Genomic DNA, 27,933 nt, shown 5'->3' with positions numbered 1-27,933 from the left:
ACAAGGTTTAGTCACATGCATCAACTTCTAAAAGCAACTATTATATTAATATTTGTGACCAAGGACCACAAAAACAGTCATAAGGGTCAATTTTTTTTTTAACTGATGTTTATGCATCAACTGAAAGCAGAATAAATAAGGTTTGTTAGGATTGGACGATATTTGGCTGTGATACAACTATTTGAAAATCTGGAATCTGAGGGTGCAAAAAAAAATATTAAAAAAAATAAAAATAAAAATATTGAGAAAATTGCCTACAGAGTTGTTCATATGAAGTCCTTAGCAATGCATATTACTAATCAAAAATTAAGTTTTGTTAATTTTCACGATAATTTTGACCCATAAAACGTGTTCTTGGCTATTGCTACAAATATACCCATGCTATAGACTGGTTTTGTGGTCCAGGGTCACATTTGTGTGACACCATTACTTTGAGAGCCACATCTGATCCTTAACTCATAGTTAGCTGTGATATAAATTGAGTCAAGATGTTTTTAATCGCCTGCTGTCAACCACAGGGCTTCAATTTCTACTGCAATCCAGCTGGCTTAAAGCTTCAGGTCCCGAATGGATATGACAGGAAAGTAATTAAACAACTTTGCTGCGATTACTTTATCCCTAGATACTTCCAGTGACTAAATTATAAAATCATACCAAAGGGGTTTTTGAAAAGATAAATATTAGCCATATCATTTTCAGTGTTGTGCTTAGTCAGAAGTCCCAAAGCATGTCTTACCTGCTTATGTTGAAAGCAGTGCCTCTAGCTGCGAGGAGGGGAATAACAGCATAAAACGAGGAGTGTAGCTCCAGGGACCCAGATACTTGAGGAATTTTCTCTCTGCTGTCACTCTGTCCATGAAAGGTTATGTCCTCACTTGTGTATATCAAGCTCACAGCTCACTGGAGAACTGTGTCCACCCGTGGCAGAATATGATGAGGAGGCTGATAAGGAATAAAGTGGCAGAAAGGGAGCACAGCCTTCTGCACTCTGCCATGCTCCAGTTGCTCTTTAGTGTTGTGATCCACTCAGTGTTATGACTCTTTCTTCCTTCATCTCTCTCTCTCTCTCTCCTCTCGATGTCCCTCCCTCCTTTTCCATATCTGCAGCTCTATTTAACCATCAGTGTAAATCTGTGAATCACGGTTGGCAGTAGATGTGCTATATTTGCATAATTTCTTCGCTCTTAAAGGGTGTTATCCCCAAAATGAAAATTCTGTTTACTCACTATCATGGATGGGAACATGTTACTGATCAGAACTGATGTCAATGAACATAATCATACCGATCAGTTTTCCTGATGACATTTCAGCAGTTATGTCATGTTCTATCAGCTGTTTAGAATCAAAATGTCAGAATCAAGAATAAATTACTCTTTTTGGTCAAAAGGGTGTGCACTAAAGGTCTGAAAACATTTTAGATTCAGTTTGGCTTTGTTTCTCACATTGCACATAGACTACAGCTTGTGAAATACTCTTTGCTATCAGAAAATTGTCCCCAAATTTTTACAATTAAAATATTTTTTTAATCAGTTGTATTCACAATATAAACATTACTTTACATTTTGTTACTATTATTTGTCTACATTCCAACTTATATTTGAATATGTGCAAATAATGTTCTATACTGTTACTTTTATGGTGCCTTTTTATTATTTATTTGTTTGTTTTGTGCTTTATAGCATACCATCCGCAGTCATTGTATGGAGAGGAGCAGCATAAATCCTGCCTAACAAATCTTTTTATTGTCTGTGGAAGAAAGAAATTCATACTGATTTGGAATAACATGAGGGTGAGTAAATGAAAGAAACTGGGTGAAATGTCCCTTTAAAATGTATTTAGTCTAAACCGCTAATTATAAACTAACCTTGATTCATAATTCGCTATCCTTCAATAACCCCAGAGTTGGGTACACTGCACTAAATTTATCATGGCTAATAACAGCTATCTCAGCCTAACAAAGACCTTGATATGGTTTCTCTTTTGCCTGTCACATTTGAAAAACAAATGCCATAATTATACAGTGACTGGCACTTCAACACATGAAACGATTGCTTTAGAAATGGGTCAGACAGCTTACTGTGGAATAATTTAGCATTTAACTTCCTCTGGACTTGCTTGTTAAGCTGGCTAGATGTTTCTGAGGCTAGACAACTTTGGTGCTTTAGTTTTTGAAAGGCACCTAGCTATGTAGCTTATATAGTTAACAATGGCAAGATAATTGAATAATATTGTTAACACTGTCTGGAAAAATAATAGTTTAATTTTAGCAGTAGGCTGTGTCATTCTTGCAGTAGAGTGCATGGGAATGATGCCAGATATGGCTGATTTCATTTACACTCTAGCCTAAATGAACATGAAGGTCAAAAAAAAAGTGGATTTATCATTATCATACGGTTAAATCGGCTGTGTTGTTGGTGACAGTTTACATTGTCCCAAAAGCCATTAACTCAAATTAACTTTTTGCTCACAACAGAATTAATCTCTTTATCCTCATGATGTTCTTTCAAACAACAGCAACAAAAAACAAAGTTCACACTGTATTATGCATTCCTGTATAGAAACACGATAAAACAAATTATTACATCAAATAATTGTTTATTTGACCATTTAGCCCTGTGGTGTCTTCTCAGAGCCAGGGGAGAATCTACTAAAGGTGCATTGCAGAAAATTGTTTTTAAAGTGCCAAACAAACTCAGCAGGGGAGGGCTTTTATTTATTTTCACTTATTTGTTTAATGGGTGAATTCTCTTGAGCGCTGCAGTAGGGATGCATTACAGAATTATTTAAATACTAATCAATGTAGCCTGTCAAACTCTGGAAGATTATAAATTACAACTTATAGATGTAATTCATTTTAAATAAAATAGTCTTGAGACTAATTTAATCTCTAAGTTTCATAAGCCGTTTCATGTATTTTTTATTATTGTTGCAGAACAATATTAATAAAGAACCCTTACCATGGCATTTTCCACAAAAAAACAAACAAAAAAAAAAAACAACTGCATTTAAACCGACTGTTAATGCTGTACAGAGCAGTCATATATGCATGTACAAAATAACTACAATTGCAGAAATTATTCTGTAAAATTAATGTTTAAAAATATGAAAATAGACACTATGACGCTATAAATAAAATATGAAATAATAGAAATTATATATACTCTCATGAAAATGACAGTTTAAGGCTGCATTTCAAGATTAAAGAGAGCTTTATTGTTACACCAGCCATATATCAGTCCTTTAAAGTCCCGTGGTGGTAAATTGACACAACATAGAGAGATAACGTGCAAACATTAAGACAAGAAGGAACATAAGGTGCTAGAACAAACAGCAAAAAATTAAAAAATACACAGAAGCAAAGCAGCACGGGTCAGAACCGTTGTATTTAGTACAGCTTTTATCTTATTAAAATTGTTAGCATTCTGTAATTATATTTGCTTTCACATAAACCTTTGAACCGATTTGGGCATATGAAGACAAAAGTCTTGACACGCACTTGTAATGAGGTTAGATGAGCTGATTGTGATTGTGTATGTTGTATTATTCTGTGTGCAAGGGCAGTGTGACTCTCATCATCGGTGCACCTGTTTTTCAGAATCGCTACCATGAAACCCCAGTGTGAGAGCTTTGGGATCAAAATAAATTAGTGCCAGTGATTCTGAACCCTTGCAGAATGGCTGAGAGGGATGTCAGGTAGTCCAGATGGCGTTTTCAGTGGAAGGTGTGCAGACAGAATCAACACACCCTGCTTTTCAGAAATACCTGGAAGTGTGAGGCTGGTAACAAGCAATTTTAAAGGCTTCTGGAGAAAGAAATAATATGAGACAATGCCAGTCAACAGCAGACTGAACTCTAGCGACCCTACATGTGAGAGGAGAGAAGCTCTGGAGAAAGAGATCCCATTAATTGCAAAGCAATTGTATGGTGGATCCTATGGTTCTGCTTGAGTTTTTCTCCGTATCTGATGGAGGAACCTAAATTTGTCGTGCTGGATGATAAAAATTGTAAATAGAACTGTACCCTGTACCATTCGATGGCAGTCAGCATGTGCTGGTCTGCAGGGGTTGCCTGAAGGAATGAGCAATTTCAGGCTCCAGAGCAGTGGTGTGGAGGGAGACCCGCTCATGTGCGCAGAATGTGGATGATATCTCTTGGAGAGAGACATCATCTGATGTAGCTGTATTGTATGTCCCTGTCCTGGAAAGATAGATGGATGTAGATATGTATAGACAAAATAATATAATTAAAATTTGTGTACGAATATATATTATAAATAACACATTTTATAAAATAAAATGAAACATTAATTCATTGATTACATTTTTTTATTTTATTAATTTATTTTTGTAAAATTGTTGTGGCGATAATAAATTTATATAGTGTATATGTTACCATTCAAAAATACAGGATGAGTTTTTTGTATTGTTTTTTTTTTTTTTAAGAAAAAAAAAAAAGTCTCACCGTGGCTTACCACGGCCGCATTTATTTAAATAAAAATATATAAATAAATAAAATCAATACTACTACTACTAGCATATAAGAAAATTATTTTACAGTTTAAAATAACTAACTCAAAATGTGTTTTATTCACGTGGTGGCAAAGCTGATTTATTATTATTATTTTTTTTAAATAATGCTTTGGAGCTCAATAAACATTTCTAATGACCATTTTCCTAAATGGATGTGCTGCTTAATATTTTTTTGGAAACCAAATGTGATTCTTTCTTTCTTTCTTTCTTTCTTTTCAGGATGTTTTGATGAATATAAAGTATAAAAGAGCAACTTATGCATCCTTGCTGAATAAAATAATACTTAAAATATAATAATACTAATAAAATCAATCAATCAATCAATCTTACTGACACCAAATGGTTCAGTATTAAGTGTAGTAAGTAAGCAAATAAATAAATAAATAAATCTTACTGAATCCAAATGGTACAGTAGGAAGTACAGTAGACAGACAGACAGACAGATAGATAGATAGATAGATAGATAGATAGATAGATAGATAGATAGATAGATAGATAGATGTCTCCCTCACTTACATTCACTCTCTCTATATCGGAATAAAAGTGACAACTGCTTGAACCCTGGGCATTTCTGCCTCTGTGGCAGTGAATGTTTAGCCATTTGTACATGATTTCCTTAAATTTCTTTCTTTTAAATGACAGAATATATGCAAGGGCAGGGCTGGGAAGGTTACTTTTAAAATGTATTTCACTACAGATTACAAAATAAATGCTTTAAAAAGTAATCAGTAATGTATTTTTTTTAGATTACTCAGGTTTAGTATAACTTAATGTCTTGTTTTTATGTTTTCTCTTTGCATTTTTTAACAACATCAGTTTTCCACAGTATTTCTATAAACAACAACAACAACCAAAAAAGTTATGTCATTTAAATCTACCAATCAATATAAATTCAATTTGAATACAATGAATGGGATTCTGTGCTGTTTCATGCTGCATTCCAAGCTTCAAAACGAATCTAAACACACAAAACATATCATAAAAGTAGCCAAAACGACTGGCACAGTTCTCCATGTTATACAATAGATTTGTTTAATGAATGGACCAAACTTTAAGTGATTACTTCATAATCCTCTCTATGGAGAAGCGATCGCTGTATCAAAATTGACAGGGCTCGTTTCCCAAAGCAACTACGGTCGCAAGTAATGTCGTTATAGTTCAATGTAATTTAACGATGCTTTTGGGAAACATACCCCAGATCTATCCAGTTTAATGTGAACCATTCACACTGGTTTTGTTAAACAAAATAAATGATTAATTTAAAAGATTGACTCAAAAGAATCATCTGTGCACAAATTGAATCATGAACTCGCATTACCGCGTCAAAGATGATCTATTCTAGAACATTTAGAATGAGTAAAGACACAAAGCTATCGTTTGACTTTATAAACTTTTATTTCATGCATGATTCGTATGGATCTGTTAACTGAATGCAAAGTGTGAAATCTAGGAGAATTCAGTGTCATTTTTCAATTAAATTAGAAATATTAAAGGTAATGATTCAACACTCAAAATATGAGAAAATAGAAAAACGAGTTGGATAAAACTTTTCAAAGATCAAGAACAACTTCCCTCAAGATGCTTTTTCAGATTAGACGTTGTATCCTCTGATGCTGATAGAAGTTTTGTTGCAGGTAGGCATCGCACTGCACCACTAGCGTAGCCAGGAATCACAACGTGGGTGGGCCCAGAGAAAATTGGGTGGGCCTAAAATGCATCTGTTACACTGTTGCCAAGTCCGTGGTTTTCCCGCGGAATTGGGCTACTTTAACACTGTTGCCGCGGGTTGAAGCGACCCCAATAACGTGATATTTAGCTCCTGCAATGCGAATTTTACCAGGGGAACCTCGCCAAAAAATGTGTATTTTATATTCCGGAACTAGATTTGGGCTAGTTTTGAGTAGCAATTCGGCGGGTTTTGTAGTGAAAATCTGACAACCCTTATCTGTTATCAAAATAGGCCAACACAACTACACCTGCTTGAATACACACCACTGTTTAATCAGAGCATAAGCATAAGCCTGTATGTCATCATAAGAAGTGTTAAGAACATAATGGTAAGAACAGCATGAGCACGGCAGCCACACCAAACCACACATGCGCGCACATGACAGATGCAACACAACACCATCAAATCAGCAGGACAGTAGTAGACAGTATGTAAAAACCATGCTTGATCATAGTCTGGCTCAGCGGCCATGTAAACCAGATTAAATAAACAACAGTGACTAGGCAACTACATAGTAGGAAAATGTAGATTCATGTACCTGTAAACTGGTGTGTAGGGGAGGTAGACGCTGGAGAATGGAGCGCTGCTGGTGATGGAGAAATATGTGAATTAACATTAGCACAAGCAGAGCTGTTCAGCTCCTTGAGGACGTTTAAATTGATACTCAAAGCCGGAGGGCGCTCTCTTGCGCAGAAAGTACAAAACGGACGTAGCGTAGATGTAACGTACGACGAGCCAGAAAACCCTAATATGGACAAAAGGCATTTATAACGGCATCCAGAGATCTCTGCTGTAGCTATAAGGGGCTGTTCGCAAACTTATCCTCATCATTATAAGGCAAACAAGACTCAAGAAACAACACAATTTATTTTTATAGGTCAGGTATTGCGATTGCAGCAGAATAGGCTACGTTGACCTGCAGGTGAGTGGGCCCAGGCCCGTAGCTACGTGACTGCACTGCACTGAGATGTTACGTTACCTTTTTCAGATTGATATAATAGTCTTTGTATGCGAATGGCTTTCTGTTGTGTAGTCAATTTATGTGTCGTGATGAGCGTATGTTGCTAAATGAACAGGCTGCTGCACGCAGTTTTTTGTTTTGTTTTTTTCAATGGAGAATCAGTTGCCTTATTGGTTAAAATCCCCAAATTGTTTACATAAATATTAAATTAAGAAATGACATTAAAATTCAAAGTAATCACTTTGGCAATCTAAAATACTTTTCGGATGTAACTGTAATTTGATTACTATAATTTGACCTAATTAAAATGTAATTATAACGAAATACAGTTAATCATATTTTGTATATTAAATACGTAACTCCGTTACATGCATTTCGTTACTCCCCAGCCCTGTGCAAGGGGAATAATTGCAGCGTTGTGATTAGTCTGCTTTTTAGAGGTGTGCAAATGAAGATGAATGTGCATTTCTCTAGTGCTAATGGCAGACTAAAATGGAAGGGGATACAGGGTTAAGAACAAGGTGAGTGGCAGCATTCTGAGAGGAAACAGCCTAATGATGACAGTAAGAAATGGGCCACACTCACAGTGGGGAAGTGGGGGAGACAACCAGTTTACAGCTCACACACGTCAGACATGAGACAGATTGACGTGCACTGGTGTAAGTCAGTGGTGTAACACATTCTTTCCAAGGACATCATTGTGTGAAGAAGCAGAGTGGCAGATAAGAATCCTGTCAAACCACCACAGCAAGAAGATTTTAATTGGTTTGTTGACTCAACTAAGTCTCCCTCAAAGATATATAAGACCCTTAGCAGTGACGGAGCGTCTTGTTATATCTTCTAAAATAGCCCAGTCACCTGAAAATGACTGTCATGACAGGAACTAAAATTCAAGGGAATACTGATATTTGAAGAAGTACGAAAAACCCTAAAGAGTTTTTTCTTCTGTGAGAGCTTGGATGCATATGCCCGAGACACTATGATTGACACAAGACATTAAATCACTGAGATCGATGTATAACGGCCTGTATATTTATGACTGCCATTATCCGTTTTTTTTTTTTTTTTACCAGACCTAGGGAATATTGACCATGACAGTCACAGACTTTCTACCACTGAAGCAAAATGAGAACCTTGACCTCAACCTTTCAGACAAAGACCACTTTGTCATCTCCTGTTACTGTTGTCATGGCCACCATGGCTTTGGGGGGCTTGGTTTCTCCACTGAATGGTCCATAAATCTAGCGAGCGAGGAGGGTTGCTGGTTCGGTGGGCTCTTGTGGAGATGAAGAATAGTGCCACTGAGATTGATGGAAAGGAACTTGATTAGGGGACAAGAGGTGATTAAAAAGCTTGCAGAGAAATGAAAAGGACTCCCAGGGGAAGTGGACGGAGGACTCTGAGCTTTGGTATTATTAAGCAATATATTTGTCTTCTCATGTGCAAGCAGAAATGTGCTAGCCTCTTCAATATTCTAATGCCATCTCATAATCAAATGCAAAATATGAGTATTTTCTGCAGCAGAAATATTGTTTTCATGATTCTCCGCGTTTGCATGCGTGCAGCAAACATGCTGACATATTCTGAATATAAAAAAGAGCAAAGAATAGCGACGGGTCCTCTAGCCTTAAAGGATATGGGTTGGGATTACTCGCGCATGACCAGTCTAATCTCTAATAACCTACTGCGCTCTTTATAGTGTGAGGTTGTGTGCATATGGTAAAACTGGAGGGATTTGTGGCCCAATCTGGAGTGTGCTCTACCTGAAAGAAATGCATTTGATGTTTATGTTTACAGATGCAGTTTATTTCCTTCCTCACCATATTGCTTAAAGGGATAGTTCACCCAAAAATAAAAATTCTGTCATTATTTACTCACCCTCATGTGGTTCAACCATAATTTTATGAAGATACGAAAATACTTTTTGTGTGAAAAGAAAACGTGCACGTCAAAGACTGACAGGGAAGAGAAGAAATTGTTAAATAAAGTTGTTATTTTATTGTTTTCTTTGCGCACAAAAAGTATTTTGTAGCTTCATAAAATTACGGTTGAACCACTGATGTTACATGAATGAATGAGGCATTTGAATGAATGAATGAGGCATTTATATAGCGCTTTTAATGTGTATTGCAATACACCCAAAGCGCTTTACAATCATGTGGGGGGGTCTCTCCTCAACCACCACATGGACTATTTTATCAATGTCCTTATTACCTTTCTAGGCCTTGAACATGGTAGTTGTGTTTCTATCTGTAGAGGGTCATAAAGCTATTGCATTTCATCAAAAATATCTTCATTTGTGTTCCGAAGATGAACGAATGTGTTACGGGTTTGGAACGACATGGGAGTGAGTTATTAATGACAGAATTTTAATTTACCCAAAAATTAAAATTCTGTCATTGTTTACTCACCCTTATGACGTTCCAAACTCTTTCTGCAGCTTTTGTTCATACAGTGAAAGTCAATGAGATCCCAAATTTATGCAGAGGAAAAAAAAAAAAAACTAAAAAACTTATATGTTCCATACTGTAAAAAAAAAAAAAAAGTTGAGCCAACTTAAAATTTTAAGACAACCAGCTTCAGCTGATTTTTGAGTTTTCTCAACTTGTCGTTTTAAGTTTATACAACAAAAATTTGAGAATCTCCCACAAAAATAAGTTGAGCAAACTCAAAAATCTGCTGAAGCTGGGTGCCTTAAATTTATATGTTGGCTCAACTTTTTTTTATTTCTTTTTTTACAGTGTAGTAGAAGCTGAGCAAACCAAGCCTCAAAGAGTGAGGCTGAGTAAACAATCACAGCATGTTCATTTTTGGGTGAACTGTCCCTTTAAGCACATACTGGCATCTTACCAGACATGCTGCCCTCTTTATAAGGAAAATCAGAGTCAATTGCATGGAATAATTTTATTATGTGACCAGCTTCCCAAAACACTTTCTCCCTATTAAAGGAAAACGGCCTGATTTTGTGATGATGACGAGTCCACTGGTCCATTTTACCCTTCTAACATCATATAAAATGCTGAGCAGTAGTACATGGAGTGCTTTTGCTGTTTGATCACACTTTTTTTCTTCTTTTTTTTTTAGGTGTGTTGATGCCCTCTGGGGGAAAACACAACACATTGTTTTAATCTGGAGGCTTAAGCCTTACAGTAAGGCTTCATAGAAATAAATTGAGTAACACTTGTTTTGAATGTACTTGGCACTAGATGTGTAATAATAACAGCTACTGCATAAAGTTGCAGAAAAAACGTATGTGAAGCCATTTCTGCAAAGTCATGAAATTTGATCACACTTATCCATGTTATTTTTCAGTGTTTGGAAGCAAGCTATTTTCCTGTGAATGTGCTAGACTTTTTATCAGTGGCTATAAGTAAATAACTAAAGGAGCATGATGACAATATTAAACTAAAATAAATTTATAACAAATAGGCCTACCAGTTTGCGACATCAAGCAGCATAATGGACAGTTTTTGTACAGCTAAAAATAACTGGAAGCGGCTGACACCAGAAACCTTGCACATTCAAGTTAAAAAAGGCAGCAGCCACTCTTACGTTAAAAATAAGTTGAATAGATACATACTTTTTTACGTTTTTATTGAACATGTCAGCCTTCACAGTATCGGCTACAGTAAAAAAAAAAAAAATCCATGAACCTTTGGACTGGTTGACTCTCGTTTGGCAGCAATGACCTCTACTGATAATTGTGGATCAGAACTGTACAACAATTTTGCACCATTCATAACTGTTGCATTTCAGCAGTATTCTTGGCTTGTCGGGTGAATATCGCTCTCTTGAGGTCATGCCAAAGCATCTCAGTCTAGTTGAAGACTCCAGAAGGTGCATTTCCTGTACTAAAGATGTTCTGTTGTTGTTTTACGCTATTATTTGAGTCGTTCTCTGTTCAACTTCTGTTGAGCTTAAATTGGAGGACAAATGGCCTTACATTCTCTTGCAGAATGTCTCGATAAGTTGTCCAGACCATGAGGCAGTAAAACAGAGCCAATGCATAGCATGTTGTGTCTTTTCCCATTCAACTTGACTTTTTCATCTGTCCAGATCAAAGTATCATTGTATAATAATCCAACAGCAGTGGCTTCCTCAGTGATTTAACACTATTCCACATGACAATCAACTGACAATCAAAGTGAATATTGCAGTCATCTTGGCAGGACATAAACTGGCAGCAGTACTGAACTTTGTTTATTTATAGACATCAGGTCATTTAGAGATTCTTTAATCTTAAGTGATCTGAGCTCTCTTTTGTTCTAGCCAAGGAACTATAATCTCCAATCTTATTGATTGGTCTCGAGGTTAGCTGACTCCTGACTCCAGTTAGCTGTTGGAGAAGTCAATAGCCTAAGGATTTACTCACATTTTTACACGGTGTGTTCGGTAAAGACATAAACACATATTTTTTTGTTTGTTTGCTATTTGGTTAAGCTGACTATGTTTGTGTATTATTGTGACTAATATCAAATTTTATGACCAATACATGTGAAAATCCAGGTAAAATGGTTCACATACTTTTTACTGCAACAAATCTTTGAAAGTATGTACCAACTGTCATTTTACAATGATGTGAAATAATTGTAGTGTTATGCAGCAGTGTATTTCTCCAGCAAATGCATGAAGACAAGACTGCGCCCATCCAATTACTGAGAAATTCATTTTTATTGTCAATATCATAACTGGGGGTAAGAGAGTATGAATCACATACTATAGTGCTTGGCAGCAACTTGGTGGAGATGGAGTGTTATGCTTCCATCACTTAAATGAAACTGTTGCACTATGATACAAGAATCAATATTAATTTCAGTAAAGAACAGAGACTTCAAAACAAAGCTGCCTATCTGCTCTCTCCAATTGGTTCTTTTTATAAAGCGAAATAACACTCACTCAGCAGGAGCGAAAAAGCTTTTCACTTCCTAACAAAAAGGCATCACTGTATGAAGGTAAAAATACAAATAATAAATAAATAAAACATGGTGTGCTTTTCAACGCTAACAAGTGATCCCTTTTGTCAGGTTAAGAAAGATTATTTTGTTCTGTTACAATGAAACAGACATGCATTGTTTGCTGCTATTGAGTCAATTAATGTTGCAGTATGGTACAGTGATTTAATACAGTAATAGAGCTGTGAAGGAATGATATGGTCTGACTATAATAAAGCAGTGTTTCTCAAACTTTTTTTCTTATGTACCCCTAAAGGCGCATTCGTATAACTCTTACCAGTTCATTAGCACCAAACCAAAAATGTTTTCGACCATTATAATGGGAATGGGAAAGCATTATTTTTAAAAAGGCTATTATTGCATTTGTTCAGCTTTAAACTAAAAACAATCAATAATAAATATCATCATCATCATTATGTCTCCTCCTCCCTTTGATGAGACACCTGAGCTTTGTTTGTCTGTCGACAATCATGGAAACATTTATTAGTGAAAGACCTTAAAATTGAAGTTTTATTTTTAAATGAAATGAGATGGGATGTCTTCCAAAAGAGAACTCATTTGCAGTTTTTGTATGGAAGAAAATATCATACAAATTTTGATATAAAAGATATATTATTATCACACAAACTGCATTAACTACACTCTTAAGAAAAATGGTTCAAACAGATTAGGGTTCTTTGGTTTGTAACAACAGTAGAACCCATTTTGGTGCTAAAGAGAACCCCTTTTAAGAGGTTCCATAGAAATCTATGCTTTGGAAGTGCTAAATAGGACCTTAATAGACTTATAAATAACCTTAATAATAGTTTATTTTCATTAAAATTGTATTAGATCACATGATATCATATTATTGGTGAATATTGTCTTTTTACCCATCTATCCGCTTGGTCTTCTAATATCTTGTAGGGTTTCACATGAAAAAATCTTACAGCATGATAATTAGTAGCAAAACATTAAGATTGTAGCAAACTTTTAGCAAAAATTACAGTGCTCTAGCAACAATTAGCTGAACACATTATGTTACAATTGACATTGAACTTGAATACAGTAAATATATAAGCACATCTCTAAACAGAAAAAGAAAGCAGGTGTAATGAAGATCAAGTTCCAGTAAAATATATTCACACAATATCTTCTTCCAAATCCTCTATGATGCCTTCCTGTCCATCATTGTGTGTGTTTCTCTCTGCAAATGAAGAGATTGTAGAATGTGACAGCATCTGGGTAGAAATACACACGTTTAGAGTTACAGTGTCTCATCAATTTAAGTAAATTATTTTTATGAAGATCAAAAGTAGCCACTGTGAATAGACCATAGCTTCAATTTTCAAATAATTGTGACATGCTTGTGCATAAACCCCAGATATAATTTAAAACTCTAACAATTTGTATCATAAATCCAATTTCTCAGTTACATACTATACTTAGTTGAGAAGAGGAAAGGAGTATCCTCAGCTGAACACTTACAATTTTTGTTAAAAAAAAGAAGAAAAAGAAAGAAAGAAAATTCGCAACATCCATTCCTGGTTGGGAATTTCTTTAATTTGTCTGATGATCTGAGCTGGCAGATCAATGTGACATCAACAGTCTTACCAATTAAACTGATAAATTTCAAAGTAAATTTTGCTCACTTGTCAAGAACATCATTAAGATTTTGATGTTTCACATGAGGTGCTATTAACAGATGCCCTCATATGAATATTTGCAGGTGGAATGATGTGAATTGTGCTCAATCAACACCTTCCCATCAAACCCACAGTTGTCAAAATACCCGGATTGTGTTATAATCTGCAGCAAATACATTCACACAAAGGATGGTGTCATCTTCAGTCGTTCATATTGCATCAAAGTTTCTTACAGCTCCAGACTTTTTAAATGCATGCCAAACTGTTGCTGTGTATTCAGAGCAGCTCTGTTTTATAGCCTCTCCTCAGACAGTAAAAAAGCCATTTATCACCATTTTTAAAACTGTCCTCTCCTCATGCAAACTCAAGATGTGTCGGTATATTGAGAACACTTCCAGACCGCCTTTTTCTCTGAGAGAAAAGAGAGTGCGACAAGAAGAGAGGCTTACCTCTGAATCCCGGATGGTTGGGAAAGAAACTTTTTAGTGACATATTTAGAGCAATGAATGTGAGTGCGATTCAGCAGAGACTGAATCGTTTCCTTAGAATTCATTGGGCTTGCAGAAAACAATGCATTTGTAGTGCGGAAAAGGGAATTGGGGCCTTGTTATGGAGGAGGGAAGGAAAATATAGCCTCCGAAACACCCACGTGATGCAAGACAAATGTCTCTCATTTTTATTAACCATGACCTATATATTACTTAAAGGAATAGTTCACACAAAAATTAAGATTGTGTCATTGTTATTTTCTCACCCTCGTGATGATCCAAACCAGTTTGGTCTTCCTCACATGGAAGAGTCATTTAGCACTACACTGGATCACGCAATGAGTAAGTTGTTCACTCAAGAATACTCGGATAAGTCCAATTTGTAAATGACTCAATCAGTGTGATTTGTGAACTGATTCAACAGGTTCACTGAAAAGAAACATTTCATAAGAACTTGATCACAAAGTGGACTCTTTTATCACAACTCTGAGTGTGCTTCAATTGCTTCAGTTGGAAATAACAAGGAACAATATTTTCAATGAGTTGAGATGCTTTTTACTAGTGAAGTAAAAGTTTCTCAAAATGAAAATGATCAGATAAATATGAAGCCTGTTTCCATCGTGGAATAATAATAAAAAAAACAAAACAATAAATGAATAAAGAAATAAAGTAATTGCAGCTTATCTCAGAATTCTGCGACTTTTCTTGCAATTTAAAAAAAAAAAAAAAAAAAGAATTACGAGACAAACTCCACATTCCACATTTTTTCCCATCATGGAATAAAAAAAAAAAAAAAAAGTTTTTCTTTTTCTCTATGTAACTCCAGTAACAATACCCACTATGTTAAAGCTGGGGCCTGTGTAAGTATTTTATTTCACTGTTATAATTAACTTTAATAGTCAAATATAATCTTTCTCTTCCTTTCAGCAGCATTAAAGACTATAGAATCCAATACTTGTACGAGTTTTATATATATATTTAACTAAGGAAATTTGTAAAGCAATGAAAAAATAAGGTGGAAACAAACTTTTACAATGTCAAATCAAATCCTATTAAAGAAGTGACAATATGAAATAAACCAAACTTCTATTTGTTAACCACACTTTAGGGAATTAAATTGAGAAATGTACAAATTTACAACTCAATAACAAAATCTTACAATTTTGGATTAAACCCAAGGAAATACACACTACATTCAGTAACAAAACTCCCTTAAGTGGGCCCACATTCATGCTCTCACTCACACACCCACCCTACGTTGCAGGCCTAATATTTTCCCGAATGCAACGGGTCCCGTGGTACGATGAAACGTCGTGGCTTTGGCTCAAGCGAGTGGCTATCTGCACTTCCCCGCAGCAACAGAGGAACTCCGGGCATTTCCGGTCACCCAGAGCGCTATCTGATTCACCTTCTCTGCGTTGAATGTCGATCCGGCTCGTGCTAGTCACCAAACAGAGTGCAATCTGTGCTGAATATCACCAATACTTGCTAAATAAAGTTCTTATTAGCAAAATACAAATCACTGATGACGAATTCACTCTAGATATACAGGATTATAGTGTAGAATATCATTTTATTCTGACTAACGTAATACGCAATCTTCCTCCTCTCGTCTCACCACTCTCCTTCCTCACTTCTCCGCCACGCCACGCCCCTCCCACTCCACCGCATGATACATGATCACATATAAAGTAATGAAACAGGATAAAGATAATATAAATATAAAATACGCACATTATAATGTAAATAAACATATTACTATCAAACAATTTACCATCTTTTTATTCTCACTGGACTACATCATAATTCAGATTTTTATTTTATTTTTATAGTTCCATAGTTATTAACCTCAGTAAAACAGATGCTTTTGAACATTGCTTAAGTATTAATTTTGAAAGTGATTCATAGGTTGACATTGCAGGGTAACCTGTGTAAAACGATTCCTCTAATTAGAGAGGCGTGGAATGTCTTTCCCAGTATTCTGGTGTAGGTCAGCAATCAGTGAAGACCTCTTCAGACTGCACACAGCCTGTGCTTCTCCAGCAGAAAGCATTTCATCTTAGAACAGACATGCTGTTGTGCTTGATTTTGCATTCTTTTTTGAAGTAGCGCCTGACTCAGCTGGAGTTTACATGTTTGATGTGGTTTCGGTGTGATATGGAATTGAACAGAAGGGATTTCTTTTTGAGTCTCTACAATGGCCCTTGACTGCATGTAAAAAAAAAATAAAAAAAATAAGTTCAACCCTTTGAAGTCTAAGGCGCCTGCATCTATGAGTTTTATGAAGGATAAATCATTTGGCAGGCAAGGACACTGTCAAGTGCCTGGTTGGAAACGCAGCACTGTTTTTACACTGCTCTGCTGCTACTGCTGATGCTCAAAACACGCTCATAGAGCAATGAACTTTCTGCAAGCTTGTGTTCACTGCACAAAAATAAATAAATACATTTAAAAAAATATTTGTTTTTCAGTAAAGAAAAACACATTCTTAACACGCAAGATACAGTAATACACAACATGACAAAACAATATAATATAGTTTTTCCTTGTTTTAAGCAACAATATTCCACAAATAATCCACATGGATCCATCAATTAGTGTCTTGTGAAGTGAAAAGCTCTTTTTTTCTTTTCTTTTTTTTTTAAGAACCAAAGAATTATTGTAATTTTTTTCCAAGCTGTTTTAACTCTCATTCTGACTGCAGAGGAGTCATTGGTGAGAAAGTGATGTAATGCTACATTTCTCTAAATCTGTTCTGATGAAGAAACAAACTCAGTTGCAGGGTGTGCACATTTTTTGGCAAATTTATTTTTGGGTGAGTTTTAAGGCTTACAAAAAAAAAAAAAAAACACCTCTTTGCAAATGGGTAAATAAACATTATGGTAACACTTTATTTTAGTGTCTCTTAACTAGTTGCTTATTAGTATGCATATTACTAGAATATTAGCCATTTATTAGTTGTCACGGGTTGTAGGAGTCAGGGAAGCGAGGAGACGAGGAATACTTGAAACAACACAGACTTTACTGAAACACAAACGTAGGGAGCACAGGAACACAGGATTGACGTATAACAGCTGACGTGGAGACAGGGAAACACAGGGCTTATAAACAGAATGAAATCAAACGAGGAGAACTGAGACAGGTGGGGAATAATCACGGGAATAGGAACACACCAAATATGGGCACGAGAGGAGGGGAAACACAAGACAGGACTGACATTAGTACCAATTAAGCACATATTCCCCCGGTTTCACAGACAAGGCTTAAACCTAGTCCTAGACTAAAATGTAAATCTGAGTTGATTCAACTGAAATAAACTTGCACTGACTGATCTTAAAATATATCAGTGATTTTGTTTTGTCTCAAGATGCACACAGGTAATGTTTTTTTTCTAGGCGTGTTCATAAAAATTACTTAAATGTCCTAATTGAACTATGGCCTAATCCTGGTTTAGTCGAAACCATTAATGCCTTATTCTACATGACCTTATTCTACATCCCTAATCCTACTCAATTCCTAAATTTAACAACTACCGTACTAACTATTAATAAGCAGCAAATTAGGAATTTATTGAAGGAAAAGTCGTAGTTAATAGTGAATAAGCATTCCCTATTCTAAAGTGTTACCAACATTATTATGTAATTTTCTAACATTAAGGAGAGACTTGCATACTAGAAACATATCGCAATGTCCTTTTAAATATATATTGGGTATATTGCTATTGTTCGTTAGAAAACTATTAATTTCCGTATTATCAAGACAGCGGCAATAATCAATACCTGAGCAGAGGGAAAATTAAAACAGATGCTGATAAGAGACAATTACTTATGACCTTCCTGGACCAAGACCTGTCAAAAGCTAAAATCATCCTTGTTGTATTGTATTAAGGGTGTGACTTTACGGCACAATTAAAGTTCAGTGTTATCTGGCTCATTACAATATAAGACTTAGAACTTGACATTTAGAATCTACTTGACATTTCTAAGTGCATTAACAGGTTTTAAAACTGAAGGCAAGTCATATTTCTCAATACTTGGTAGAGTAAGATGTCTTCTTTGGATTGCGAGAGCACAAAAATAGTCTAATGATGAAAAGGGAAGGAACTGAAAAGTGGAAATGTTTTTTTTTTCTTCTTCTTTGATCAATCACTTGATTATGGACAAGAAGAAAGAAAAAAAATACAAAATACAGATGTAGCCTGAGGAAGAAAGTAATTTCCTTGTCTCTTCATGCAGGTTATAAATAAGGCCATGTGTTTCTTCTATTTATTAACTCATACGAGTCCAGCAATTGTAAAGGTTGAAATTGACAATGAAAGAGTAAGGTGCACAAAATTGGCAAAAAAAACACAACTTCTTTGTAAAGCCTGTTTCACACTACACATGTGAGCAACATGTATTTATTTCAGCACCCATATTAACCGGTTACGTCATTCACACAGCAGCACAGCTAGAGTTTAAGCACTGAGCCTATTTTTGCCATATGTAGCGCTTTGGACAGAGAAAATGAATTGTAAACATGTTTATCAACATAAACCTGAAATTAAAAAGCAAAGTACTTACCCATTGTTTGCAGATGTAAAATGTATCTGATGGCCTTGATTTAAGCACACATTAAAAGGCACATAAACAGTAAATGATGATTTAAGCAGTTTATGGTCACTTTGAGGTATAGCTTTCACATGTAAATTAGATTCCATGAAAATCATGTTTGTAATAATTTTTACTCACACTAATTATTTTATAGGCTGTTTGAATGATTATTTATAATATAGAAACACAAATTGCAATTAATCATAATTTAATTACACTACCATTCAAAGTTTGGTGTGGGTAAGATTTTTTTATGAAGAAATTAATATTTGTGTTCAGCAAGAACACATTAAGTTGGCCAAACTTGACAGTAAAGAGATCTAAAATGTTACAAAAGATTTAAATTTCAAATATATGCTGTTCTTTTGATCTTTCTATTCATCAAAAAGATACTGGATTTTTTTATGCAGTTTTCATAAAAATATTAAGCAGCACAACTTTTTTATAATTAATAAAAATAAATAAATGTTTTTTAACCATCAAATCAGCATATTAGAATGATTTCTGAAGGATCATGTAACCCTAAAGACTGGAGTAATTCAGCTTTGCAATCACAGAAATAAATTACATTTTAAAAGTTTTTTATTTATTTTTTTATTCTAATACTATTTTACAATATTACTGTTTTTTATTTATTATTATTATTTTTTTACTATAACACACATAAAACAATTACCAACCCCCAAATCTTTAAATTATATAAAAACATGCTTACACTTGCATTGTGTAACAGGCCTAACTCTGGGTGATAAAATGTAGGGAGGGAGACGCAAAGGGCATTTATCACAAACATAATAACTTTATTGTCGAAAGTCTCCATTTGAGTTTGTTATAGACACGTTTATACAATATAATCAATAATGGATAAGAGATTCTTTCATATTCTCTTTTGATAACTGACAGAGGTCTCATTAGCTTCACTCACAGAGAGACCGATAGAAAACGTGGGTCAAAATGAACATTATAATGACTCAGCTGGCCAACACAGAATCACTGGATCGAGCTGCTCTAGTGTAAAGCCACGGCTCTGATGAATCGCTGTAGGGTGATGTCAAAGCGCCACCACAACAGTTAGACAGGAAGACAGCAGGCGCAAAGAGCCTGTGGCTATCAAACTAGTGGCAGAGGCCCGAAGGACAGTAAGGAGGGTTGGAGGGGCTCAATCACCATGGAAGCAAGCAGCACAGTCTGGGGCAGTCAGTGAGGGCGATCCAAACAGATGTGTTCATGGGGCATCAGTGAAAAGCACCAACTGTGACGTCCTGGGCACTGGCCTGGTAGAATTCCTGCTAAGTGCTGGTAAATATGTTTGGAAGGATTGCTAGCAGGGCAACACTTTTTTTGAAAGTGATGTTTATCCTATTTTTTCCTCCTCTTGGTCCATTGACACAGAGGTTATAGACTTCTCTTGCTTGGATCATTGCAAATAACAATGTCAACAGTAGAAAGACAAATCAAGCAATTCATGAGGCACTTTTTATATCAAAGAGGTTTTTTTTTTTTTTGGTTCTTTGACTTGTAGAAGTATATAAAACAGATGTTAAAATGCAGTTGGAATAAATTACAGCTCCACGTTTTTCCTAAATAGTGAACAGAAGAGTGTAAAATATGCATGAGGTATAGGAAAGGCACATAGCCAGCCTTGTCAGTGTCTTTGAACTTTATAGAAACAGTTCACCCCAAAATGAAAATTCTGTCATTTACGCATCCTAATGTCATTCCAAACCTGTTTGACTGACTTTCTTCTGCAGGAAAAAAAAATAAATAAATAATAATAATAATAAAAACGTTGTTTCAACTGTAAAAATAATCAAAATCAATCACTTTCATTATATAGACTGCATAGACAAAAAACACTAACTTTTGTGGTAAGGTGCAGTCATATTTACTGTTTTTTTTTTTTTTCTTCAGTGAAGCTTCAACTGTTTTCATTCATATACTCAGTGTTGTCCAAATCAATATTTTGTCCCCACTGACGTTCACTGTACAGACTACATAGATTAAATCTTTAACTAAAATCTGTAACTTTTTAAAAAATATTTTCTGTCAGGGGGTGTTGACATTTACTGTTGTTCAGTGAAGTTTCAGCTGTTTTGTCCATATAATAAAAGTCAATGGGGTCCAAAACAAGTTTGTCCCCATTGACTTTTATTGTATAGACTGTATAGACAAAAAACACTCTATTGTGTTAAGATTTGTTGACTTTTACCATTGTTCAGTGAAGTTTTAACCTTTTTTGTCCATATCAAAGTCAATAGGGCCCAAAACAATATTTCATCCCCATTGACTTTTGTTGTATATACCAAAAAAAAAAGACCTACCTGGTCTCATGGCATAAACGTACCTGGGGGCACTTTATAGTGAGACATGAAATACGTACCAATAAGTACATGTCACTGCAGTTTCCAAAATAAATGAATACTAGAGGCAGTAAAACTCCGACACCTTTTATAGATTTTCACACAAATTTACAGATTTTTGATTAATAAAGCGTAATTTTCGCACAATTATTTGAAGAATATCATGTTATGACTTCAAAACAATATTAATATACTGGAAGATTTGAAAACTGATGCTTTCTAACGTTAGCATCACAGGTATCCAGCTTAATATATATGGGTTTTCATTGACGGTAGGTTTGTTCGGTAGCTCACGGAGTACGGAGATGTACTTAAGAGGTGAATCCCGTGTAACTACACTCTCAGAAATAAAGGTACAAAAGCTGTCACTGGGGTGGTACCTTTTCAAAAGGTAAACTTTTGCACCTATTAGGTTCTAATGTGTACACTCTAAGTACTAATATGTACCTTTAAGGTACCAAAATGGACCCTTTAGGTACAAACACGTACCTTTTGAAAAGGTACTGCCCCAGTGTCAGCTTTTGTACCTTTATTTCTGAGAGTGTACGGTTCAACAAAAGGGTTCAAATCTGCATATGGTAAGTTCAAATGGCACGGTTGAATCAACAAATGCGTTTTTATATTAGTTTTGCATTTGTAACACTATCAGGTTGGTTTAGGGTTGGGTTTGGGTTTGGTGTAGTGCTATTTTTCCAACATGATAGAACATTAACTTTTAGGGACAGTCCCTAATGGATATTTGAATTCCAAACCGCTGCAATACGTATCTGAAGCAATGTAATAAAAACACAGCAATACGTACCTATATCAACGTAATAAAAACGTGCCAGGGTTCACAAACTGAACCCGTGTTTTAGCGCCACTCAGTGGACATTTCTTGTTGAAACTGCAGCGAAACGTGCAGCAAGGTACTTAAAAACGGTCTTACAGAAAAGTATCCAGAGGTAGGCTACGTATTTTGTATGAGAAAAAACAGTCTTGTGTTAAGGTGCGGCCATATTTACCAATATTCAGTAAATTTTTGCAGGCAAAATCTAGTCATTTCAATAGGAATCCATGAGATCACATTAAGGGCAAAAGATTTCCCCACACAGATTTCAGCTACAAATTGCTCACATGGATTTTCACGTTGACCAGCAAAAAGCCGTTTGGTTTGAATGTGACTTCTGTGTAAACTATGCTTCATACATTGCTACACTATTGCCAAAAGATTTTTTTTTACTGCAAAATTTGAAGTAAGGCATACCGGTTTGGAACGACATGACATTTTTCATTTTAGATTGAACTATTCCTTTAAGTGCCATGCCTGAAATAAATAAAAGTTGTTTTTTCCACAGAGCATGTGAAAATGCTCTCAGTCCAGTCTGTCATTTAGTGCCTCAGCGTGTGCTTCATTTTCCATCTTTTCTGTGTCCTTACACTCATGCTCTTTAAATATCCCAGCCAGTGTTTTGAAGCGAGGACCCCAGTCACAGAGATTTCTGTAATCCTCCTTGGGTTCAAGCACCCAGGACTCAATAGAACTGAGAGACTCGGCCACCGATCCCTCTCCCTCATATGCATACGTGACCAGAGAGTCATACGGAGGTGTTGAGTTCTCCAGAAGACAGTGATGGATGTAGGCTCGGATGTCCTCGCTGTCCTCGTTGGATATGCACGCACTAGCCCGATCGGGCTCATCCTCTGATCTTATTTTTTGCAGCTGCGCCGTCTCTTTGATGCCTTTGGGATTGCGTAACGTACCTATGTCAAAGGCCTGGGTGTCCTCTTCCCCACCCCCCTCATCGTCGTAGTGGATCACATTGTCCCGGATGTCCTCTTTAGACGACATCAGAGTGTCCTTCTTCTTGTGTTTTCTCAGGCCCATATAGAGCACCACCATCACTGCAAAACACCAGAGGCGCATAACTTGTTTTGTGGTGTAATACACGTTGACATACATACAGCACAGGACCTTTAAGTGACAACAACTAGTGAAAAAAGGGGTGGTCACATGTTCCGGAGCCATTAGCTGATTTCTTTTTTGTTCTGACGTGGGTTTTCAAAACGGGACTAAAGAGAACGGCAGCCCGAGGGTAGCCATAATGCAGTTTTGACATGCTGTCTGTCACCATCGTAGTGCCTCGGTTGTGTGAGAGGAGGGGAGGTAGTTTTTCTGAGCTTTCATCTCCATCCTCAGAGGCAGACAGCGCTCGCTCGCCCCACTCCACTCAAAGAAAGACGCGAGAGAGAAAGAAACAGGGAGGCACAGGCGCTGCTGCGAGAATTAAAGATTAGACCTAAAAATTCACGCTTTCTGAGGAAGCAGAGGGGAAAATTTGACTAAATCAACCTGCATGTGTTATTAGGGGAAGGTTTTCTCCTGTTGTTATTTTCTAGTCTTTTAGAATATAATATTTATCACATCGAATCATTATTTCTGCATCAGCTCCCCCAAGTGGTTGCCGTATAAAGGCATCTTTCTTTTCTGTAACGCTGGCAAATGAAAATATGAAGTCAAAGCACATCTGTTCATCGCACTGTCACTCTCTGCTACAGAAATCACTTACCCAGTACTTATTGCAATACAGAGCTTTTGTTAGAATTCTACCTCAGTACTCTTGTCTCATTACAGCTCTTTTTTTTCGCATATAGAAGATTGTTTTTAAATAATTATTATAAGGATGATTTCACATTCTATGCTTTATGTGTACTTTAGATTATATGGGTGTTTCTGTAACTATGGGCACTTTGGCTTTTATAAACTCTTAAAACATACTTTTCACACCACACTATTTTATTCCATTTGTCCAGCAGTGTGATTTTATGCATCACGAAAAATTCTAAGTAATTTTCTTCTGAAAGTCATGAACATTTCCTCTCAAATGATGTGCTTTTTAATAGCGTTCTGTGATGAAAATAATCCCCCCCCCCCCCACCCCCCCTAGAAGATGTTTTTTTGTTAAGGCTAATTTCATTGCTAGCATTAATGTATCTTAAATATACAAAAATAAAATAGTATTTTCATGTTTTGCATAATTACAAAATTATAGCTTAACTGGAAATTAAGTACAATTCAAATATTTCCTTCACAAGTGATAGGTGTCATGATTCTTCTCAGGGTGAAATAAATCATTTTTACACAATGACCATGTAACCATACACTATGGTTTATGATTTTTATTTATATTATCCTATTTTTAAACATGTAATTCATGTTTGTATGATGGATTTTAATATTGAAAATCTGGGACAAAAGTATAACCAATAAAATCTAAATTAAATGTTCATGTTTGGAATTACTAAAGAAATAAATATATTTGTTCAGCAAGATTGTATTAAATTGATTGAAAGTTTCCATTAAAACATTTATTCTGTTACAACAGACATCTATTTCAAATAATGTTCAAAAAATGTTGAGAATCAAATCAGCATATTAATTTCTGTAAGATTATGTGACACTGAAGAATAGAGTAACGGCTGATGAAAATTCAGAGTTGCCATCAAGACTAAATTAAAATATTTAAAATATATTCAAATAGAAAACTGTTATTTTAAAATGTAATACTATCTTACAGAATTACTGTTTTTACTGTATTTTTGATCAAATAAATTCAGCCTGTTTGAGCATAAGACTCTTTCAAAAACTCTTTCAAAGTTTTGAACAGTAATATAAATACTATATAAAGGCTTTTGTGAATTCATTTGAGTTCTTTATGAAATAATCTGTTTGGTTTAATAAAAATAAACCTCTGGGACATAAAACTCCCAGAAGTTAAAGAAATAGCCTACTTCTATAATTTGGTTAGCACAATTGTCGGTACTGTTAGCGTCCTGCTGTCAGAGCCTTGGGCCGAATCAAATGACAAAAAGCAACTTGACTACACAAACACAACCCCTGCTTTTTTTCTTGTATCTTCTCTAATTATCATATTAAATGAATAAAATGCATACTTCTTTGTCTTGCCAGTATTCTGTTGGACGCAAATGTGTCTAACTCACCCAGCAGAATGACAATGCAGAGCAGAATGGCCATTAGAGCTCCAGTGCTGAGTCCCATGGGAAAGAAGACGGCTTCCGCATTGCAGGAAAGGAGGGAGCCGTCTGTGTCGCAGGTACACACTCGCACTGAAACCGTCCCTGTGCTGCTTCGGATCGGATATCCGCCGTCCTCCACAATGACCGGCACCAGGTACATGCTCTGCTCCAGTCTCCGGAAACCCCCTCGCCTGGTCACCACTCCAGCTGTGTTGTCTGAAATCGAGTCCATGAGACCATCATGAGACTGTGTATAATGCAGATTTAGTGTAGGCCATAAATGATTGTACTTGATGCATTTGCATCTGGAGATAATCAGTGATTATCACAGTCATGCTCTCAGGGATCATAACCTGCCATTCCAACATTTCTCCACGACAGAACATTATGAATTCACGAGCCACTTATGCAGTACAGGGACTGGCCTGATTCCAGAATTAAGAAGAAAAATGGATCCCTTTGAAGTGGAAATAAGTACCGAAAAAAGTGGTTCTGGTTAAGGGGATAACAAGCTAACATGAGGTACTCCTGGGAAAAACATGATATACCTTTCTAAGAAGAGCCTCTGACACAGCTGGAGTCCAAACAAAACTAGGATGCACAACACTTCAGGCTGTTGAGGAGTGTTTTAATCTCAATAGGTATGTTTTTTCCATACCTCTCATCTTTTCCATACCTATCATCTGCAGTGTTAACTACAGATTTAATATCAACCTTACTGAGGAATTGTATTGGTTAGACGATAGCGTGGCCTTGTAGATTGTAGCTTTAGGCTAAAACATTCCCAGTGTGTTCTGCAAGTTTCTTTTTTAGTAAGGTACTTAACCCCAGGTCGTTCCAGGGGGGATTTTCCCGACACTAAGTGTACATTGTTAATATATATATATTAGGGGTGTCAACGTTAACGCGTTAACGCATGCGATTAATCAAAAAATTTTAACGCGGTAATATTTTTTTAACGCAGATTAATCGTTTGATAAGGTTTGACCCCAAATTCTTCCCATCATCGCAGCGCGGAAGGTTATCTATCATTGTGTAATGAGGGTACAGCGCACCAGTGTTGCCAGGGTAGCGGCACAAGTGGGCTATTTTGAAAATACAGTTGCTTTTTAGCAGCAAACACTCACGATGGGTTTGGTGAACACGGGGATAAAAAGTACCCCATGTGTACAATGAAATATACTGCTGTATTTTTGATGTTGTGGGCCTATATTTCTGCTTGAGGTCCTGGACATCTTGTTTAGACACATGGCATCACTGATTCTATCAAATACCAACAGATAAAAAATCAATAAGTGACTGACTCTGTTAGAAATCGTATAATGGGCCATGTTTGGATCTTCCAACCAGACAATAATCCAAAAAAAAAAAAAAAACCTTAAAAACAACACAAAAATGGGTCACTGGGCACAAAACCAAGCTTCTGCTGGCCATTCCAGTGCTCTGACCTGAACCCTATAGAAAATGAGTGCGGTGAACTGAAGAGAAGAAGCACCAACATGGAGCTGGGAATCTAAAGGGTCTGGAGTGATTCTGGATGAAGGAATGGTCTCTGATCTCTTGTCAGGTGTTCTCTAACCTCATCAGGCATTATAGGAGAAAACTCCTATACTATTTTGGCAAATGGAGGTTTCAAAAAGTATTGAATAAAAGGGTGCCATTAATTGTGTCCAATGTGTAATGTGTGTGTGTGTGTGTGTGTGTGTGGTGGTGGTGGTGGGGGTTCTGTGTATATTTATTATACATATAAATACACACACGCATGTATATATTTAAGAAAAACATTTTATGTTTATATATTAAATATATTTATATATGATATAAATTATATGAATATAAATATATAAATATATACGTATATTTAATATATAATTACATGCAAACATTTTCAAAATACATGCTGTATGTGTGTGTATTTATATATACATAATAAATATACACAATACACATACACACACACACACACACACATATGTAAACAAAAACTTTTATTTTGGATGCGATTAATCGTTTGACAGCATTAACACACACACACACACACACACACACACACACACACACATAGATAGATAGATAGATAGATAGATTCTGATCTATTCTATCACATTCGCCCGTTCCAGACATGTCAACGTTTCACCATCTTGGAACAGGTAACTTGTCATTACTCAAAGTAATCAATGAGTTTTTCAAGTTGTAGGGCACTTGAGTCGTTGACTGTTGCAGTGTGGTGGATGGATTACGTCCATAAAAATTACGTCCATGAATGAACGTCAGCTTCAGACAAAGTACATGTAAGTATCATACATTTGTTTTCCAAATTGCCTTTTTGAAAGAGCTTCTTGGCACTATATAAGGCTAATGTTGCTAAAGCTACGCCTGTTTTCACTGAAGCTGCCCTCATGTGCTATCAGAATGATCGCGAATAGGAATGCGGTAATTAAAAATTGCATATGAAAGCAATGTGAGGTTGACCGCTTGAATTTGTCGAGCTCATAATCACACGTAGGATATATAAAGTTTGTGATAGCATGCTAAGGCACAATGAGACCAGCTGTCGTTATTTGTATAGCGCTGTGTGTCTGTGTAATTCATTCATAAACAATCATTTATTATGCACAGTGCAATCAGGTGACTGACTTTTAAACGGAGTATGTTTTCTGTAAATATAACAGGCTTGTAC

General features: G+C 36.0%; 2 protein-coding genes and 1 long non-coding RNA gene across 4 annotated transcripts in view; all 3 read right to left on the bottom strand.

Moving 5' to 3' along the window:
• The window catches only part of cdh18a (cadherin 18, type 2a), a 101,287-nt gene extending 100,492 nt beyond the window's left edge, over positions 1-795 (bottom strand). Inside the window, exon 1 of the mRNA XM_058798686.1 lies at positions 737-795. The gene's annotated coding sequence lies outside the window, so the exon portion shown is untranslated. The remainder of the gene's footprint in view (positions 1-736) is intronic.
• Positions 796-12,673: 11,878 nt separating this feature from the next.
• LOC131553822 (uncharacterized) lies at positions 12,674-15,932 on the bottom strand. Its single transcript, XR_009274274.1, has 3 exons — positions 15,872-15,932; positions 15,537-15,724; positions 12,674-13,357 (listed from the first exon to the last, which is right to left on the bottom strand). It is a non-coding gene; the product is annotated as an uncharacterized LOC131553822 (long non-coding RNA).
• Positions 15,933-21,748: 5,816 nt separating this feature from the next.
• The window catches only part of cdh12a (cadherin 12, type 2a (N-cadherin 2)), a 59,436-nt gene continuing 53,251 nt past the window's right edge, over positions 21,749-27,933 (bottom strand). For both annotated transcript variants that reach the window (XM_058798644.1, XM_058798652.1), the window contains 2 exons: positions 25,218-25,469; positions 21,749-23,120 (listed from right to left, as the gene is read on the bottom strand). In XM_058798644.1, the coding sequence (XP_058654627.1) occupies positions 22,591-23,120; positions 25,218-25,469 (782 nt within the window). In that variant the 3' untranslated portion in view covers positions 21,749-22,590. The remainder of the gene's footprint in view (positions 23,121-25,217; positions 25,470-27,933) is intronic.

Source organism: Onychostoma macrolepis, chromosome 02 (assembly GCF_012432095.1).
Source record: "Onychostoma macrolepis isolate SWU-2019 chromosome 02, ASM1243209v1, whole genome shotgun sequence".
NCBI classification, from domain to species: domain Eukaryota; kingdom Metazoa; phylum Chordata; class Actinopteri; order Cypriniformes; family Cyprinidae; genus Onychostoma; species Onychostoma macrolepis.
This window is presented reverse-complemented; position numbering and strand designations above follow the sequence as displayed.